The sequence below is a fragment of the Saccharomyces cerevisiae genome, chromosome XII (assembly GCF_000146045.2).
Source record: "Saccharomyces cerevisiae S288C chromosome XII, complete sequence".
In the NCBI taxonomy this organism is placed as follows: domain Eukaryota; kingdom Fungi; phylum Ascomycota; class Saccharomycetes; order Saccharomycetales; family Saccharomycetaceae; genus Saccharomyces; species Saccharomyces cerevisiae.
The window spans coordinates 550,614-566,489 of NC_001144.5; the positions used below are offsets into that span (position 1 = coordinate 550,614).

Here is a 15,876-nt window from a genome sequence, read left to right on the forward strand (position 1 = left end):
TTTATAAGATGAAAGTTGGGCATGGCCTCCCGATAATCATTGTCTCTTGATTGTATGGTACCTTTTACCTCTGAACCCGGCAATATACATGTTAAATTGATAAACTTCTTGAGGATTCATGTCATTTAATTCCCACTTCGTACTTCCAAATACGTTTCTGACGGGCTCCATTAAGACATCCATTTCCTTACCGTATTTGGATTTGACAAGATTTATGTCGTCCGTTAGGTCTTTCTTATTGAAACCCGTTGTGAAGATAGCACATTTTGTTTCCAGTAATGCCTTCATAGTTTCACCCATCCATGAACCGTGAGATTCTGGAGATGCGTAGCCTGGATGGAAAGTAAAAAAGACATCCATGTATGGATCGTATGGGAAAAAATCTTGAGCCTCATGGAATACTTCGAAAAAGTTTGTACGATAAATGAATTTCAGAGTCTCGTCTACTCTTTGTACTACCGGCGTAGTAGACTTGACGTACTCCTGTTTATCCCTTTTATACAGGCATTCGGGTCCAATGAAATGTATTTCGAAACTCTGCTCTGGGAAAAGAAACTGGAGCTGTTTCCAAACGTGGCCCGGCAATTGAGCTTCAGCACGTGCACCTAGGATGAAAATTCTCATAGCACGGTTCTTAGTTGTGGTTGGTAAAGATCTATTCTCCAACGGATATAAAGTATACCTGAGAGCAGCCAGAGATTTTAGACCTTCTAAGGTGATAGGCCCCTTTGGGTTCAATGAATACGGGGAAAATTTGTGCAGCAAAGACCCAATCGTAATTGGATAGCTTAGCATCTTTGTGACTGCGGCTAATTGGAACTCTGTATCCATGGAATAGAATGATCTTGTGTAGAAAAACAAATCCCAGTTTGTTAGGTTAACGGCCTTGTCGTAGCCTTGCTGTTGGGGAAAATCAAACTCCGGGAAGGGTCTACCGCTTCTTAAGTCATGCTCATAAATATTAACTTTTTTCAGGATTTCATATTTTTTAGAATCGTGATATGCTTTATCCATCTCCCAAGCCTCTCGTGAGTGATGAGTCGGAATTCCTGACAGAGGACAAGTGTAGTTAATATCTTTGCCGGTAACAGGGCAGTGTGCTAGCGTTCTAATCTTGGCGGCCCTTTCACGCAAGTCCACTGAGGGAGACTGATCCCATGGATGGAATCTGTTCTCCGGAGTAGGATCTTCTGGAGAGGGAGGAGGATCCAATCCAAGGGCGTTCCTAACGAACCCCATGAGGTGACGACGTGTTTGGTGAGAGACAACTAGCCTGTTGTGTGGCGACTTCCTTAGCAGATGGAAATATAGCTGAGTAGCACCCGAAGGAGCATATAGCACGGTCATAGTTCTGGAAGTACAAGTTTGCCAAACTACTTTAAGTCCACCTTCGCAATATCTACAGTGTTCTGCGCTTATAAAGTGTAAAAAAACTACAACCAAAGGCCCGCCCTTAGTAGTTGACCAAATATCTACTATTGTCTCTTGTCAGACTCCTTTGGATTATTTTCTTCGAGCCGCTTTTTCGTAGCGCATGATAAAAAGAGCCCTTTCCCCATACTGCACACTTAAGTGAATGCCAAATATAATATCAAGAGCGAAAGGCGGTTGAGTTCCAGCCAAGACGAGCACACACGACACCAGAACGAGATAAACATGCTAGGAAGGGCATTGCGACCTGGGTGGCTGGGCATTACTAGGACGGTGGTTAAGAAACCAAGTTGCGGGTCCTACTTTAACAGAACCTTTCAAACAGCAATTAACACTACAATGCCTCCCATGCAAGAGGGCATGCTGAGTACAATGATGATGATGACGGCTACGGCAACAAGGATCACTGGCACAGTCAGTGAGCCATTAAACGGTTCAAATATAGTGATGCAACTCGATTCAGTGATGAGAAAGAGGAAAAAAAAGATGAAGAAACACAAACTGCGGAAAAGAAGAAAGAGGGAGAAGGCAGAAAGAAGAAAGCTATCTCAGGGTAGATAATAGGGCTGTAAAAACCTCTCACATGTTTTTCTCTGCTGTTTTTCCTTCCCTATTCTTCATATTTTGATATTATTTCATGTATATATTATGTTTGTATTTAGACTTTTTTTTTTATACGTTATACTATGCTAAGAAAACTCTTTACCAAGAAGTAAAGAACCCAGATCGCGATAATAGAAAGCACCAGCAGCATGACCGTGTGGAGTGCTCTTCTAGTAGCAGAATCCTTGTTGAACATCCATTCTTCGTACAAGTACGTAATACACTTGAAGCTGAACTTGCCCATTAACTCGCGACGATTCAACTCTCCAATTTCTGCAACGATGTTGAAGTTCCAATCAAAAATGCCTTCTGCGACGCTAATGATCTGCAACTTTTGTGCTTCGGTCAATTCCGTCCTGGTGGCCAGCTCATAGTTCTTCTTGTATTCCCATTTCAAGCGTGTTTCTTCAGTGGGACCCAGATCGCTGAAGGTGAAGAAGTTTGTGCCCTTTTTGACCAGTTCCTTCTGTGATAGCTTCTCGAAGTTGGGGAAGAGCCCCAGTCTTCTGTACAAATTCGATCGTATTAGCTTGCCGCCGGCGAAAAGCGCCAAGTACAGAACGTGACAGTAAGAAAGAATGGTGCATGGCTCCTTGTGTATGTTTTCGTGGATGTTATTGATAAACTGCTGTAGTAGCGGTGGCTTCTGGAACGTAGCCAGGAATTCGTTTAATGATTCTGTGCTTTTAAACGTGTTTGAGTATAGCAGCTTCAGGTCCTTATAGATCTGCGTAGATCTTCTAAAATCTTCGAGCCAAAACTGCTTCAGAATGGTCGAAGTTTGCAGCTCCTCCTCCGTTACGGGGTCATTCAGTAGGCGATCTATCTCTTGCTCGATGGCATCGAACACATAATAGTACGCCAGAATACCCTGTCTGTATATAAAGCCATGTCTCATGGCGATGGCCATCTTTATGCCCATGAAGGTATTGATTTTATTGTGGGCATCTCTGGTTTGAAAGTTGATTCTGTTTGCTAGCGCCCCCACGTCAGTGGGTGAGGGTATGATTGTATTGCTACTGTCCTCCATTTTTGCGGTTATTTTATGTGTGTGTGTGTATATATGCTGTGTTATATTGTGCACTGTTAAATAGCTCCTCCTTAGACTAAGCAAGAGAGTATGAGGAGGTTGCTCTTATATACAAACACAAGAGGGCGAGAGGGGCACCTGGCCATTGCTCCATCACACCCAACTCAGGTGTAAATCGTCCTACTTATGAAGGTCATTAGCCCATGTTTGAAACCGTGTGTTACATGGCTCAAATTCCACGGTCCGATAACGCCGACCCCGAGCAGGTGCAAATGGCCAGGCGGTATCGCCAATGATCCGTTTATCTAAAGATAGATAGATGGCCGAACGTGGACTGCCTCTATGGGTACAATAACATATGCACATGGCAACGGGTCTTGGTGCTCAATCGACGGGCACATACACCCTGACTTTCCCCATCATACGACGATGCTCTAGTAAACTTGCACCCGCACCTGTTAGATAAACAAGTGCGCCCAAGATCACAATACCGAAGGGGCGATATCACCACTCAGTATTCTACAGTCGAGCATAGCGTAGTCTGGCAGTATCCCGCACGATCCATTGTATTGTTTGTCCAAACCGCATTTTATGTGTAACGATTAATCGTATATACATGGCCTACAAGAAATTACCCTGCGGCGAAGGGTGAAAAAAAAAGTAGTGGAAACTAAAGAAAGAAGAGTTTAGTTACGGACCCTTTCAAGGATTGACACACTCCCAATATTTTGCTACATTATTGACCTTTGTTGAAGGAGGCGTTCGTTTATTTAATTATTTTGTTCTGTTTTGCCTACAACTGCGAATACGCTCACATTCTAGTTTGACCTTCACAAATTCTTATCATCTTCTTTTGTTTATTTTGACACACCCCTATTAAGTGTATTTGTTTTGTAAGTAATGTCTAAGCAGTTTGTTCGTTCTGCAAAGAACATGATGAAGGGCTACTCATCCACACAAGTGCTTGTGAGAGATGCCACGGCGAACGACTCGAGGACTCCATCGATAGACACTCTCGACGATTTGGCACAGAGATCTTACGATTCGGTGGACTTCTTCGAGATTATGGATATGTTAGACAAGAGGCTGAACGATAAGGGCAAATACTGGAGACACGTTGCCAAATCGCTGACCGTTTTGGACTATCTTGTTCGTTTCGGGAGTGAGAACTGTGTGCTATGGTGCAGAGAGAATTTTTACGTAATTAAGACATTAAGGGAATTCAGACACGAAAATGAGTCCGGATTTGACGAGGGACAAATTATCAGAGTAAAGGCTAAAGAACTCGTCTCTTTGTTGAATGATGAAGAAAGGCTACGCGAAGAGAGGTCTATGAATACAAGAAACAGAAGGGCGAACAGAGCTGCTAGGCCAAGGCCAAGAAGACAAAGAACAAGGAGCAACCCACACGATTCTTCTCCCTCTTACCAGGACGATTTGGAAAAGGCCCTAGAGGAGAGCAGAATTACTGCTCAAGAAGATGAACAACGTAGAAGAGAACTGGCCCAGTACGACGATGAAGATCCTGACTTCCAAGCTGCCTTACAACTAAGTAAAGAAGAAGAGGAGTTGAAGCAATTGCAGGAACTACAGAGATTACAGAAGCAACAACAGTCTCTGTCTCAATTTCAAGCTCCTTTACAACAACAACAACCACAACAACAACCAGCGTACTACGACATTTTCGGTAATCCAATCTCCCAAGATGAATACTTACAGTATCAGTACCAACAGGACCAGGAACAAGCAATGGCTCAGCAAAGATGGCTGGACCAGCAGCAAGAACAACAGCAGCTTGCTGAACAACAATATTTTCAGCAGCAACAACAAGCTGCGGCCGCCGCTTCTGCCTTGCAACAGCAACAAACAGCCGCTAATATGCAACAACAACAACAACAGCCCGCTGATTTTCAACAACCTTTGCCTACAGGTTCTAATAATCCGTTTTCCATGGATAATCTTGAAAGACAAAAGCAGGAGCAACAGCATGCTCAATTGCAAAGACAACAAGAAGAAGCTAGACAACAACAAGAACAATTGAAGCTACAACAATTGCAAAGACAACAACAAGAGGAAGCTCAATTACACCAGAAGAGGCAAGAAGAAGCCCAATTACAACAGCAGCAAGCCCAATTGCTACAACAGCAAGCCCAGTTCCAGCAACAACAACCCTTGAAGCAAACAAGGACTGGGAACCAGTCTATATCGGATAAATACAGCGACTTGAATACCTTGTTAGCAACTGGTACAGGGATAGATACTTTTGGTAACACTGGAGAGGCACGTATTCCTGCACAACATACAAAGACAGGCACATTTATAAATTCTCAGGGTACAGGCTACAAACAGGTTACTAATGAACCCAAGAACAACCCTTTCTTAAGCAACCAATACACTGGTTTACCAAGCACAAATATCGTGCCCACGCAAACAGGGTACGGGTTTGGTAACCAACCTCAAAGTCCTCCTACTAATTCTCCTCAGCAAAATCCTACTGGTATAAGCTACTCTCAGCCACAACAGCAACAACAGCCACAGCAACAACCGCAATACATGCAAAATTTCCAACAACAGCAACCTCAATACGCCCAAAACTTCCAACAACAACCACAATACACTCAAAATTATCAACAACAACCACAATACATTCAACCTCATCAACAACAACAGCAGCAGCAGCAGCAGCAACAGCAGCAACAGGGATATACTCCTGACCAAGGTGTAAGCTTAATTGATCTTTGATACTGTCCTATATATACTTTTTTGTCATGGGTACACATACATGTACGACATATATATATATATATATATATATATTAGCGAGTTTACATTGATGTAGAGCAGTAACTGGAAGAAATAAAAATTTAAACTTAATACTAGGGGGTCCGTCTTCTCGTGGGTACTTCTTTTACAGTTTTCAACTTCTGCTGACTTGTATGCCTTCTTGGCGCTTCTTCGGAAAAGTTGACAGCGGGCTTTACTTTAACGGCAAATCGCAGTAAGTAAGCAAGTAACGAACTCGCACTTCAGCAAAATAAAAAAGAACAATCGATTAGAAATTCAAATTTCACCGTGACTCTTTAACCCCTGCCGAATATTATAAGCAAACTATGATAACACTCTTATTATACCTGTGCGTAATATGTAACGCAATAGTGTTAATAAGGGCTGATTCGATAGCGGACCCTTGGCCTGAAGCGCGACATCTACTAAATACCATAGCTAAGTCCAGAGACCCAATGAAAGAAGCTGCTATGGAACCCAATGCAGATGAATTTGTTGGATTCTATGTACCGATGGATTATTCCCCACGTAATGAGGAAAAAAACTACCAGAGCATTTGGCAAAACGAAATCACAGATTCTCAACGTCATATTTATGAATTACTTGTACAATCAAGTGAACAATTCAACAACTCAGAAGCAACATATACACTTAGCCAGATTCACCTTTGGAGTCAATATAATTTCCCGCATAATATGACTTTGGCACACAAATACTTAGAAAAATTCAATGATCTAACCCACTTCACCAATCATTCGGCCATCTTCGACTTAGCTGTGATGTATGCCACTGGGGGATGTGCTTCTGGTAATGATCAAACCGTGATCCCTCAGGATTCTGCTAAAGCACTGCTATATTACCAAAGGGCTGCCCAACTAGGGAATTTAAAGGCTAAGCAAGTGCTAGCTTATAAATACTATTCTGGCTTCAATGTCCCACGAAATTTTCATAAATCTTTAGTATTGTACAGGGACATTGCTGAACAGCTGAGAAAGTCGTACTCCAGGGACGAATGGGATATTGTCTTCCCCTATTGGGAAAGTTACAACGTGAGAATATCGGATTTTGAGAGTGGCCTATTAGGTAAAGGTTTGAATTCCGTTCCATCTTCTACAGTAAGGAAAAGAACTACGAGACCAGATATTGGTTCACCCTTTATTGCGCAAGTTAACGGTGTACAGATGACCTTGCAAATCGAACCGATGGGTAGGTTCGCTTTCAACGGTAACGATGGCAACATAAATGGCGACGAAGATGACGAGGATGCCAGTGAAAGACGAATCATTCGGATATATTATGCAGCTTTGAATGATTATAAAGGAACATATTCACAAAGCAGAAATTGTGAGCGCGCCAAAAACTTGTTGGAATTAACGTACAAGGAATTTCAGCCTCATGTCGACAATTTGGATCCTTTGCAAGTATTTTACTACGTCCGTTGCTTACAATTATTGGGGCACATGTATTTCACCGGCGAAGGCTCCTCGAAGCCTAATATTCATATGGCCGAAGAGATCCTGACCACGTCGCTAGAAATAAGCAGAAGGGCACAGGGACCTATAGGTAGAGCGTGCATAGATCTGGGCTTAATAAATCAATACATCACAAACAATATTTCTCAAGCAATTTCGTATTATATGAAAGCTATGAAAACACAAGCTAACAATGGAATCGTAGAATTCCAATTATCCAAATTGGCCACTTCATTCCCTGAAGAAAAAATCGGCGACCCATTTAACTTAATGGAAACTGCCTACTTGAATGGATTCATTCCAGCCATATATGAGTTTGCAGTAATGATCGAATCTGGAATGAACAGTAAGAGTAGTGTGGAAAACACTGCTTACCTGTTCAAAACATTCGTTGACAAAAACGAAGCTATTATGGCACCTAAACTGAGGACAGCATTTGCCGCATTAATCAACGATCGTTCAGAAGTGGCTTTATGGGCTTATTCCCAACTAGCCGAGCAAGGCTACGAGACTGCTCAAGTCTCTGCCGCCTACTTAATGTACCAGTTGCCATATGAGTTTGAGGATCCTCCAAGAACCACAGATCAGAGAAAAACTTTGGCAATTTCCTACTATACAAGAGCGTTTAAACAGGGAAATATAGATGCTGGTGTTGTCGCGGGAGATATCTATTTTCAGATGCAGAATTACAGTAAAGCTATGGCTCTTTATCAGGGTGCAGCTTTGAAGTACTCTATACAGGCTATCTGGAACTTAGGGTACATGCATGAGCATGGGCTAGGTGTAAACAGAGATTTCCATCTTGCTAAACGTTACTACGACCAAGTTTCAGAACACGATCATAGATTTTACTTGGCTTCCAAATTGAGTGTTTTAAAATTACACCTAAAGTCATGGTTGACTTGGATCACCAGAGAAAAAGTAAACTACTGGAAACCTTCCTCGCCACTTAACCCTAACGAAGATACTCAGCACTCGAAGACTTCATGGTACAAGCAATTGACGAAGATTCTACAAAGAATGAGACATAAGGAGGATAGTGACAAAGCTGCGGAAGATTCTCACAAACACAGAACTGTAGTGCAGAATGGAGCTAACCATAGGGGTGACGACCAAGAGGAGGCTTCCGAGATTTTGGGCTTCCAAATGGAGGATCTTGTTACGATGGGATGTATCTTGGGGATATTCCTATTAAGTATATTAATGAGTACACTGGCGGCCCGTAGAGGCTGGAATGTCCGTTTCAATGGAGCACAATTAAATGCAAATGGTAACCGGCAGCAAGAGCAACAACAACAACAACAAGCACAAGGTCCCCCGGGCTGGGACTTCAATGTTCAGATATTCGCCATATGATGTGGTTTGTATAGATATATACATAGACTATCCATAGAAATCACCCACGCATTACCCGAAAGTTTTCAATAAAGCGAACAGCGAGAAGAAAAAAAGCGAAACCGACAGAGAATTACCACCCTAGAGCTTTAACCCCATTGAGATCAACACAATTTCGAACAGTGAAAGTGCATTGGCGAAGGTGATACAATTGGCTTCCAGCTCTGAATAATAATAACTTACAAGCGCAAAGATAACAGATAATTTTATATCAGCATACAAATGGTCGTCATAGCTAATGCGCACAACGAATTAATCCATGACGCTGTTCTAGACTATTATGGGAAGCGCCTTGCAACCTGCTCTTCTGACAAGACAATCAAGATCTTTGAAGTCGAAGGAGAAACACACAAGTTAATAGACACGTTGACTGGCCACGAAGGCCCAGTTTGGCGTGTTGATTGGGCACATCCTAAATTCGGAACCATTTTGGCATCGTGTTCTTATGATGGTAAAGTGTTGATTTGGAAGGAAGAAAACGGTAGATGGTCTCAAATTGCCGTTCATGCTGTCCACTCTGCTTCTGTCAACTCTGTTCAATGGGCTCCTCATGAATATGGCCCCCTACTGCTGGTTGCTTCCTCTGATGGTAAGGTCTCCGTAGTAGAGTTCAAAGAAAACGGTACTACTTCCCCAATAATCATCGATGCTCATGCCATTGGCGTTAACTCTGCTTCTTGGGCTCCAGCTACCATCGAAGAAGATGGTGAACACAACGGTACTAAAGAATCTCGCAAGTTTGTTACTGGGGGTGCTGACAATTTGGTAAAGATTTGGAAGTACAATTCAGATGCCCAAACTTATGTTCTGGAAAGCACCTTAGAAGGTCACAGCGATTGGGTTAGAGACGTAGCATGGTCACCTACTGTTCTTCTACGTTCTTATTTGGCCAGTGTTTCTCAAGATCGCACCTGTATTATTTGGACTCAAGACAATGAACAAGGCCCATGGAAAAAAACTTTATTAAAAGAAGAAAAATTCCCAGATGTTTTATGGAGAGCCAGTTGGTCTTTGTCAGGTAATGTACTAGCTCTTTCCGGTGGCGATAATAAAGTTACTTTATGGAAGGAAAATCTTGAGGGTAAATGGGAACCCGCTGGTGAAGTTCATCAGTGAAGAGTATCAAGAATTTAAAATGAAACATCTCAAAAGAAAAAAGAATGCAAATGAGTCTATCGACGAATTTGAAGGGAAATAAACGCATAATGTACAGTAACGTATAACAATTAAAGATTTGTGGAAGTTTTCAAAAACTTTTCAACTTTTTTCTTTGTTTTTTTTTTGCAACTTCTTATATTAATATTGTCATAGATATTTCTTATACAAAAACAAGCGAACAAAAATAATCGACGTATATACAATAGATATATAAGACTGTTTTTCTTCAATAGAACAGGCGAAATTATTCTACCGGCCGAAGGTACATCTTCCCGCTATGTAATAAATAGAGGTATTTAAGTTATAACAATTATAATTCCCCCATTACGGCAGCAATTAAGTTTTGCACGTCATTAGAGGCGATTTTACCATTCTCCAGTACTTCAGCGTGAGTCGCTTTGCCTTTTTCTAAGGGTACAGGTGATTCGTCCAACGCACTGGCAGGGCTATCCACCACGCAAGTATTGGTAATCAAACTTAAGGCCAAAACCCTCCATCCGCAATGTCTTGCAACAATGACTTCGGGAACAGTACTCATTCCGACAGCATCTCCTCCCAACATCCTTATCATTTTGGATTCTGCTCTTGTTTCGAAAGTGGGTCCAGATACAAAAGTATAAGTACCTTCATGCAGTGGCCTTTGAATCTTGAGCTCTTTCCATTTCTTAAATAAAAGCTTCCTCAACTCCAGATCATATGCATCACTCAAGGCTAAAAAACGAGGTCCATCTTCATCCAAGTTAGGACCTCTCAATGGGTGCTGGCCAGCAAGGCCAGGGATATTTAAATGATCATAAATGCACATCAAATCGCAGGCTTGATATTTCGCGTTTATACCACCAGCGGCATTAGTGACAATTAAATTACGAACATGACCCATGTGGTTAAGCACTCTAATAGGAAAAGTAGTCTCAAACAATGTGTTGCCTTCATATCCATGAAGACGACCATTCATTAATACTACTGGTGAACCATTCATAGATCCGAACATTAGTGTACCGGAATGACCTGGAACCGTACTTTTCTTGAATCCTGGGATGTCTTGGTATGGGACTGTTACCGGGGGTGGATTGTCTCTAGACAGCTTGGTAGATATTCCACCAAGCCCTGAACCACATATAATCAAAGTTCTCGGAGGCTCGAAATTTGTTGTATTTTTGAAATGTGGTTCTAAAATAGCAGAAATATACGCAGCGGCCTTGGTAATTGCTTCACGTTGTTGACTTACGTTCAAGATATCACTCATCTTTTAAGTTTATTCGGAGTTTCTCATGTGTTCTAGAAGATTAGCAAGATTATCCTAAAGTTATGCCTGCCCTATCTGCCCTCTGCTTCGAGATTTTCCTTTTCTTTGCGCTTTGTAAACACTGAAACAAAAACAAAAACAATGGAAACATCAGAAAGATATTTATTTATTGTGGCCGCATAAAGTTTTAATTCTTTGATAATTAACGTCGTATTTGGGAAACTGCTTACTATACCGGATACTAGGCTGCCCTGATCAAACAAGGAAATTGACAGATGATGCTTGAAGGGTATACGGTACAACCTCCACAGTCTACTTTGATAGGTGACATTGAAATTCAGGACGAAAATGCAAACCAAGAAGTTAAGAACGTACTTTACCAAGGAGTTCAAAAGGGTATAAAAAGGCTAGAAAAAAGACAAAGGAGGGTTGCATTAGGTGATGTAACCTCTCAAAAGGCAAACAAAATACACAATGCTATACATAATAAATTCCATCAGACGAAGAACAATTTTGAAATAGAGAACATACGCTCATCGGCCTTGGTAAAAGAACAACAACGAGACGTAAGGCATGAAGATAGCGACTATTTTTTAATTGATAGTTCTGAAGGCTCTTCTACTGATGACGAACAAGTTAATGAAGATGCTATTGATGATTTGTTAAGTCGAAGAGTAAATGATCAGCAGATTCAAGCCGATGAAGTGTATGAAGATTTCGATGGAGAAATGCAAGATGTCATTGAAGAGGATGTTGATAGTCAAATTGAACCACTATCACCAATAAACAACGATGAAATTCAGACTGAGCTGGACAGGGCGTTTGAAAAATATTTTCGGTCGGTTCCCAATCCGCTGGATGATGATACCCATGATGTTGTGATGGTTGTGGAGTACGCTTCCGACATATTCTATTACTTGAGAGAACTTGAAGTGAAATATAGGCCTAATCCCTACTATATGCAAAATCAAGTAGAGCTTACATGGCCGTTCAGACGAACTATGATAGATTGGCTAGTTCAACTGCATTTTAGATTTCAACTTTTACCAGAAACGCTATACCTGACGATTAATATAGTGGATAGATTTCTGTCAAAGAAGACCGTTACTTTGAACAGGTTTCAATTGGTTGGTGTATCGGCTTTATTTATTGCTGCCAAGTTTGAAGAGATTAACTGCCCCACTTTGGATGATCTAGTTTACATGCTGGAAAATACATACACTAGAGATGACATTATTAGAGCGGAACAGTATATGATAGATACTCTGGAATTTGAAATAGGTTGGCCAGGACCCATGCCATTTTTAAGAAGGATAAGTAAAGCAGATGACTATGACTTCGAACCAAGAACATTAGCAAAGTACTTATTGGAAACTACAATAGTAGAACCCAAACTAGTGGCTGCGGCACCAAGCTGGTTAGCTGCTGGCGCGTATTTTCTGAGCAGAACAATTCTTGGTTCAAATGATTGGTCTTTAAAACATGTATTCTACTCTGGCTATACATCCAGCCAAATAATTCCTTTAGCATCACTGATATTGGAGAATTGCAAGAACGCATCTCGACGCCATCATTCAATTTGGAAAAAATACTTTGACCAAAAGCATTACCGCTGTTCTCAAATTGTAGAAGAATGGATTGTTTCGACAGAAGCCTAACTTACTCATCTTAACACCATTTGCTTCAGTTTTGGTTTCGGAAGGATCATATTTCATTTATTCAGGTAGAAGATATATATCATATTACACACACACACACACACACACATACACATATACACACATATATATATATATAGATATATATATGAATGCATCCTTGATTCCGTTTCAGTTAACACCCCGATGGTCCACCCAAGTTTATATCATCCTCTTTTTGACCGAATCTTTATTTGACAATCTTCAAGCAGCCTCAGGGCAAAATTCAATTCTGGAGGGTTTGATATATGTGCCCTATGCCTCCAGGTAAGCGGCATTCGCAGTAGAAGAGCAGCAATCACATACTCCAACTAAGTTAAAAGACGATACTTCGTATCTTGAAAAGAAATTACCTTATTCGTCTAGTTTTTTTGCTTATCCCTTCTTTGCTTCGCACTTTCTACTAAGCTGTCCCAGCGTTCTCTTAATCGCCCAATTTCATTAGCCAATTTTTTATTTTCTTTCGTAATTTCGTCAATTTTCATACCATATTCTTTAAATTTTTTCTGCTCATATAATACCAACTCCTTTTTGAATTGTTCCAGTCTTAAGTTAATCTTCATTTCCGAGTTTTTGGAATTTTTTCCTCCTTCTGTTTTCAATTGAATATCATTATTCAAATTAAATTGTAAGCGGTTTAAAATTGACATAAGAAGTGGATCGTTTATGGGACTTAAAGTGTCCTGATATGCTGGGTTATCCCAATTCCTAGCATTGCTTATTCCATTTATCGGAGATTTGTTGTTTAAAATAACAGAGCCAATAAGCATATTGTTGTTGACCATTCCAATATTATTTTCTTCTGATGACTGCTTTTCAATCAAAAGTTCCAATTCTTGGATTTTGGCTGTAATGTCCTGTTTTAATAGGTCAATGGCTTGCGTAACGTCAGAACTTAATTTATTTTGAGACAAATTCTCGTTCTGCGGACCTAAAACTTCAATGGCTTCTTGATACTTCGCTTTTGCATTTGTAAAATCTCCTTTTCGACATTCCTGTTCGGCGTCCTCAATAATAGTATAAACCTAATTCATGTTAGTCACCATGAACAAAAAAAAAGTGGGGGCATAATTCAAAAACTTACTTCCGCTAAAGTACTCATTCCATCACCAAGATTAGTATAACTGTCGTTGAATTATCGAACTAATCCGTGCAGCGATACAGATGTTTTTTATTTCAAACAGAGCGTTCCATTACGCTGAGTTGAATCATCTGGTTTTTCTACCCTTTAGGAAATTCTAAAGTTGAAGAGGCGCTATCGATGTATGCAATGATGAAAAAGTGGTACAGAGCTTTATACATATTACAATACAGTGCAGAATTTATAAAGGGAGATAATACATTTGAAGCGGTTGTTGGTATAGATATATTGAGAGTACTATAATAAAACTATTGGGCGGTGGTAAAATTCCTGAACAAGGAAGGCATCATTATACTAATTTATGATCACCGTCGGCATCCAGGTCCTCTTCCAACTCGCCAACCATATTTTCATCATCAACAAGTACATCGTCCAAGTACGAATCTTGTTCTGCAGCTACATAATCCTCCATCAGGCTTTGTACTACTTCTCTTGACTCGGCGAATTCATCTTGAACGTTCTGCATTGATTGGAACAAGTCGCCTACATTATAATTATTTAAAAATGCGCCCTTGGCAAATACTTTGTCAAAAGTATTGCACGCATTCTCAAAGACGTTCACCACGGTAGACATATTGCTTAACATCATGCCGCTAACTTCGTTTTCATTTGGTTGTAAAGGCAAGTATGGCGATCTTCTTCCAATGTTAACGTGCATCGCAGAAGAGGACCATGAGGGGAATTTGATGCGTTGTTGTAATTTGGTCATAGCACGCGATATCTGACGAGGTTCTACATTACCAATGATTGTATTATAAACGTTAAAATATGTTGGATTGTTCATCGCGGTAGAGACAAGAGAATTGGAAGGGTCTAATAAATCTAACATGACGTCATAACTGGAATGGCCTTTATGCGCTATATCATCGTGAATATAATCTGATGTAAATGGAGTGAAACTAGGGCTTAGGAAATGAAGTTCAGGAGAAGGAATCAAGGTAGAGTAAATACTGGACATGGATGAATACATGTAACTCGGAAACCGTATACTGTTCGTTACTGAAGATATTATGGTCGATATCAATTGATTCGTGTGTTGTAAATCGATGTTCGGATTTCTAAACACTTTACCGGAAATATTCAGCAACGAAGCGTTATCAAACACCACCGTTGCATCGCTATCTTCTATCAGTCTTCTCAAAGCCAGAATAGTGTTATAAGATTGAACAACAACCTCAGAAGATCTTGCAGGGAACACAGAATATGTCGTGAGTATTTTTTTAGGATATCGATCACACAGCGCTTCTAAGAGGTTGGATCCGAGCCCTGAACCGGTCCCTCCGGCTACTGAGTGCAGCAACTGGAAACCTTCGAAATTGTCGGTAGAATCAATCTCCTTGTCGATCTTGTTAAGAATATCATCCTGGTTACGAGTTCCTATATCATACCCATTGGCCCAAGAATTACCAGCGCTAGCGCCATCAGAAGCTACCCAGGTATTTCTTGGGTCGAAAAACCCACGAAATGTGTTCTCCACGTCGGCGATGACACTAGGCTCGGAATCCATCATAATAGCCCTTGGCGTAAACTTATTCCTACTGTTTTCGCGGAAGAAAGGCTTTGTGTCATCATCTCTTTCCGTACTGGAATCAGGAAGCTGAGATAGCCCATCGGTGCCTATAGCGTGTTCTTTCGCCAATTGAGACCAGAGAAACTTACCAACGTGGTTCCCGCATTGACCTGCTTGCAAAGTAATAATTTCTCCACCCATAGATAGTTATATGTTGAATTCTTATACATGTGACTAACCGATATTACGCATTTGTTCATTTCGCAGCTACTGTTACGATTATTATTTATTACATTTAATGAAATTTCCCAAAAGATAATATTAACGCGTTCTGTTACCCGGTGATATTTTCTGAATGTCAGGGTAACAAAGAGAGAACGTTATAATGGGAGAATAGTAAATATTTGCT

General features: G+C 40.7%; 10 protein-coding genes across 10 annotated transcripts; 5 read left to right on the top strand and 5 right to left on the bottom strand.

Annotated features, from left to right (window-relative positions):
- Positions 1-36: 36 nt before the first annotated feature.
- On the bottom strand, positions 37-1,347 carry MSS51 (Mss51p; the record flags this gene model as incomplete). Its single annotated transcript, NM_001182090.1, has 1 exon — positions 37-1,347. The coding sequence occupies one exon, from the start codon at positions 1,345-1,347 to the stop codon at positions 37-39; it is 1,311 nt and encodes a 436-aa protein (NP_013304.1).
- A 309-nt stretch (positions 1,348-1,656) lies between these two features.
- On the top strand, positions 1,657-1,992 carry QRI5 (mitochondrial 37S ribosomal protein QRI5; the record flags this gene model as incomplete). Its single annotated transcript, NM_001182091.1, has 1 exon — positions 1,657-1,992. The coding sequence occupies one exon, from the start codon at positions 1,657-1,659 to the stop codon at positions 1,990-1,992; it is 336 nt and encodes a 111-aa protein (NP_013305.1).
- Positions 1,993-2,110: 118 nt separating this feature from the next.
- Positions 2,111-3,064, bottom strand: HMX1 (Hmx1p; the record flags this gene model as incomplete). The annotated part of the gene is made up of 1 exon (NM_001182092.1): positions 2,111-3,064. The coding sequence occupies one exon, from the start codon at positions 3,062-3,064 to the stop codon at positions 2,111-2,113; it is 954 nt and encodes a 317-aa protein (NP_013306.2).
- A 900-nt stretch (positions 3,065-3,964) lies between these two features.
- On the top strand, positions 3,965-5,806 carry ENT2 (epsin; the record flags this gene model as incomplete). Its single annotated transcript, NM_001182093.1, has 1 exon — positions 3,965-5,806. The coding sequence occupies one exon, from the start codon at positions 3,965-3,967 to the stop codon at positions 5,804-5,806; it is 1,842 nt and encodes a 613-aa protein (NP_013307.1).
- A 368-nt stretch (positions 5,807-6,174) lies between these two features.
- On the top strand, positions 6,175-8,676 carry HRD3 (ubiquitin ligase complex subunit HRD3; the record flags this gene model as incomplete). The annotated part of the gene is made up of 1 exon (NM_001182094.1): positions 6,175-8,676. The coding sequence occupies one exon, from the start codon at positions 6,175-6,177 to the stop codon at positions 8,674-8,676; it is 2,502 nt and encodes an 833-aa protein (NP_013308.1).
- Positions 8,677-8,937: 261 nt separating this feature from the next.
- On the top strand, positions 8,938-9,831 carry SEC13 (GTPase-activating protein SEC13; the record flags this gene model as incomplete). Its single annotated transcript, NM_001182095.1, has 1 exon — positions 8,938-9,831. The coding sequence occupies one exon, from the start codon at positions 8,938-8,940 to the stop codon at positions 9,829-9,831; it is 894 nt and encodes a 297-aa protein (NP_013309.1).
- Positions 9,832-10,183: 352 nt separating this feature from the next.
- On the bottom strand, positions 10,184-11,119 carry PNP1 (purine-nucleoside phosphorylase; the record flags this gene model as incomplete). Its single annotated transcript, NM_001182096.1, has 1 exon — positions 10,184-11,119. One exon carries the CDS (start codon positions 11,117-11,119, stop codon positions 10,184-10,186), a length of 936 nt encoding a protein of 311 aa, NP_013310.1.
- A 275-nt stretch (positions 11,120-11,394) lies between these two features.
- CLB4 (B-type cyclin CLB4) lies at positions 11,395-12,777 on the top strand (the record flags this gene model as incomplete). The annotated part of the gene is made up of 1 exon (NM_001182097.1): positions 11,395-12,777. One exon carries the CDS (start codon positions 11,395-11,397, stop codon positions 12,775-12,777), a length of 1,383 nt encoding a protein of 460 aa, NP_013311.1.
- A 401-nt stretch (positions 12,778-13,178) lies between these two features.
- ATG38 (Atg38p) lies at positions 13,179-13,918 on the bottom strand (the record flags this gene model as incomplete). The annotated part of the gene is made up of 2 exons (NM_001182098.1): positions 13,179-13,841; positions 13,901-13,918. The coding sequence occupies 2 exons, from the start codon at positions 13,916-13,918 to the stop codon at positions 13,179-13,181; spliced, it is 681 nt and encodes a 226-aa protein (NP_013312.2).
- Positions 13,919-14,246: 328 nt separating this feature from the next.
- Positions 14,247-15,668, bottom strand: TUB4 (gamma-tubulin; the record flags this gene model as incomplete). The annotated part of the gene is made up of 1 exon (NM_001182099.1): positions 14,247-15,668. One exon carries the CDS (start codon positions 15,666-15,668, stop codon positions 14,247-14,249), a length of 1,422 nt encoding a protein of 473 aa, NP_013313.1.
- Positions 15,669-15,876: the final 208 nt, after the last annotated feature.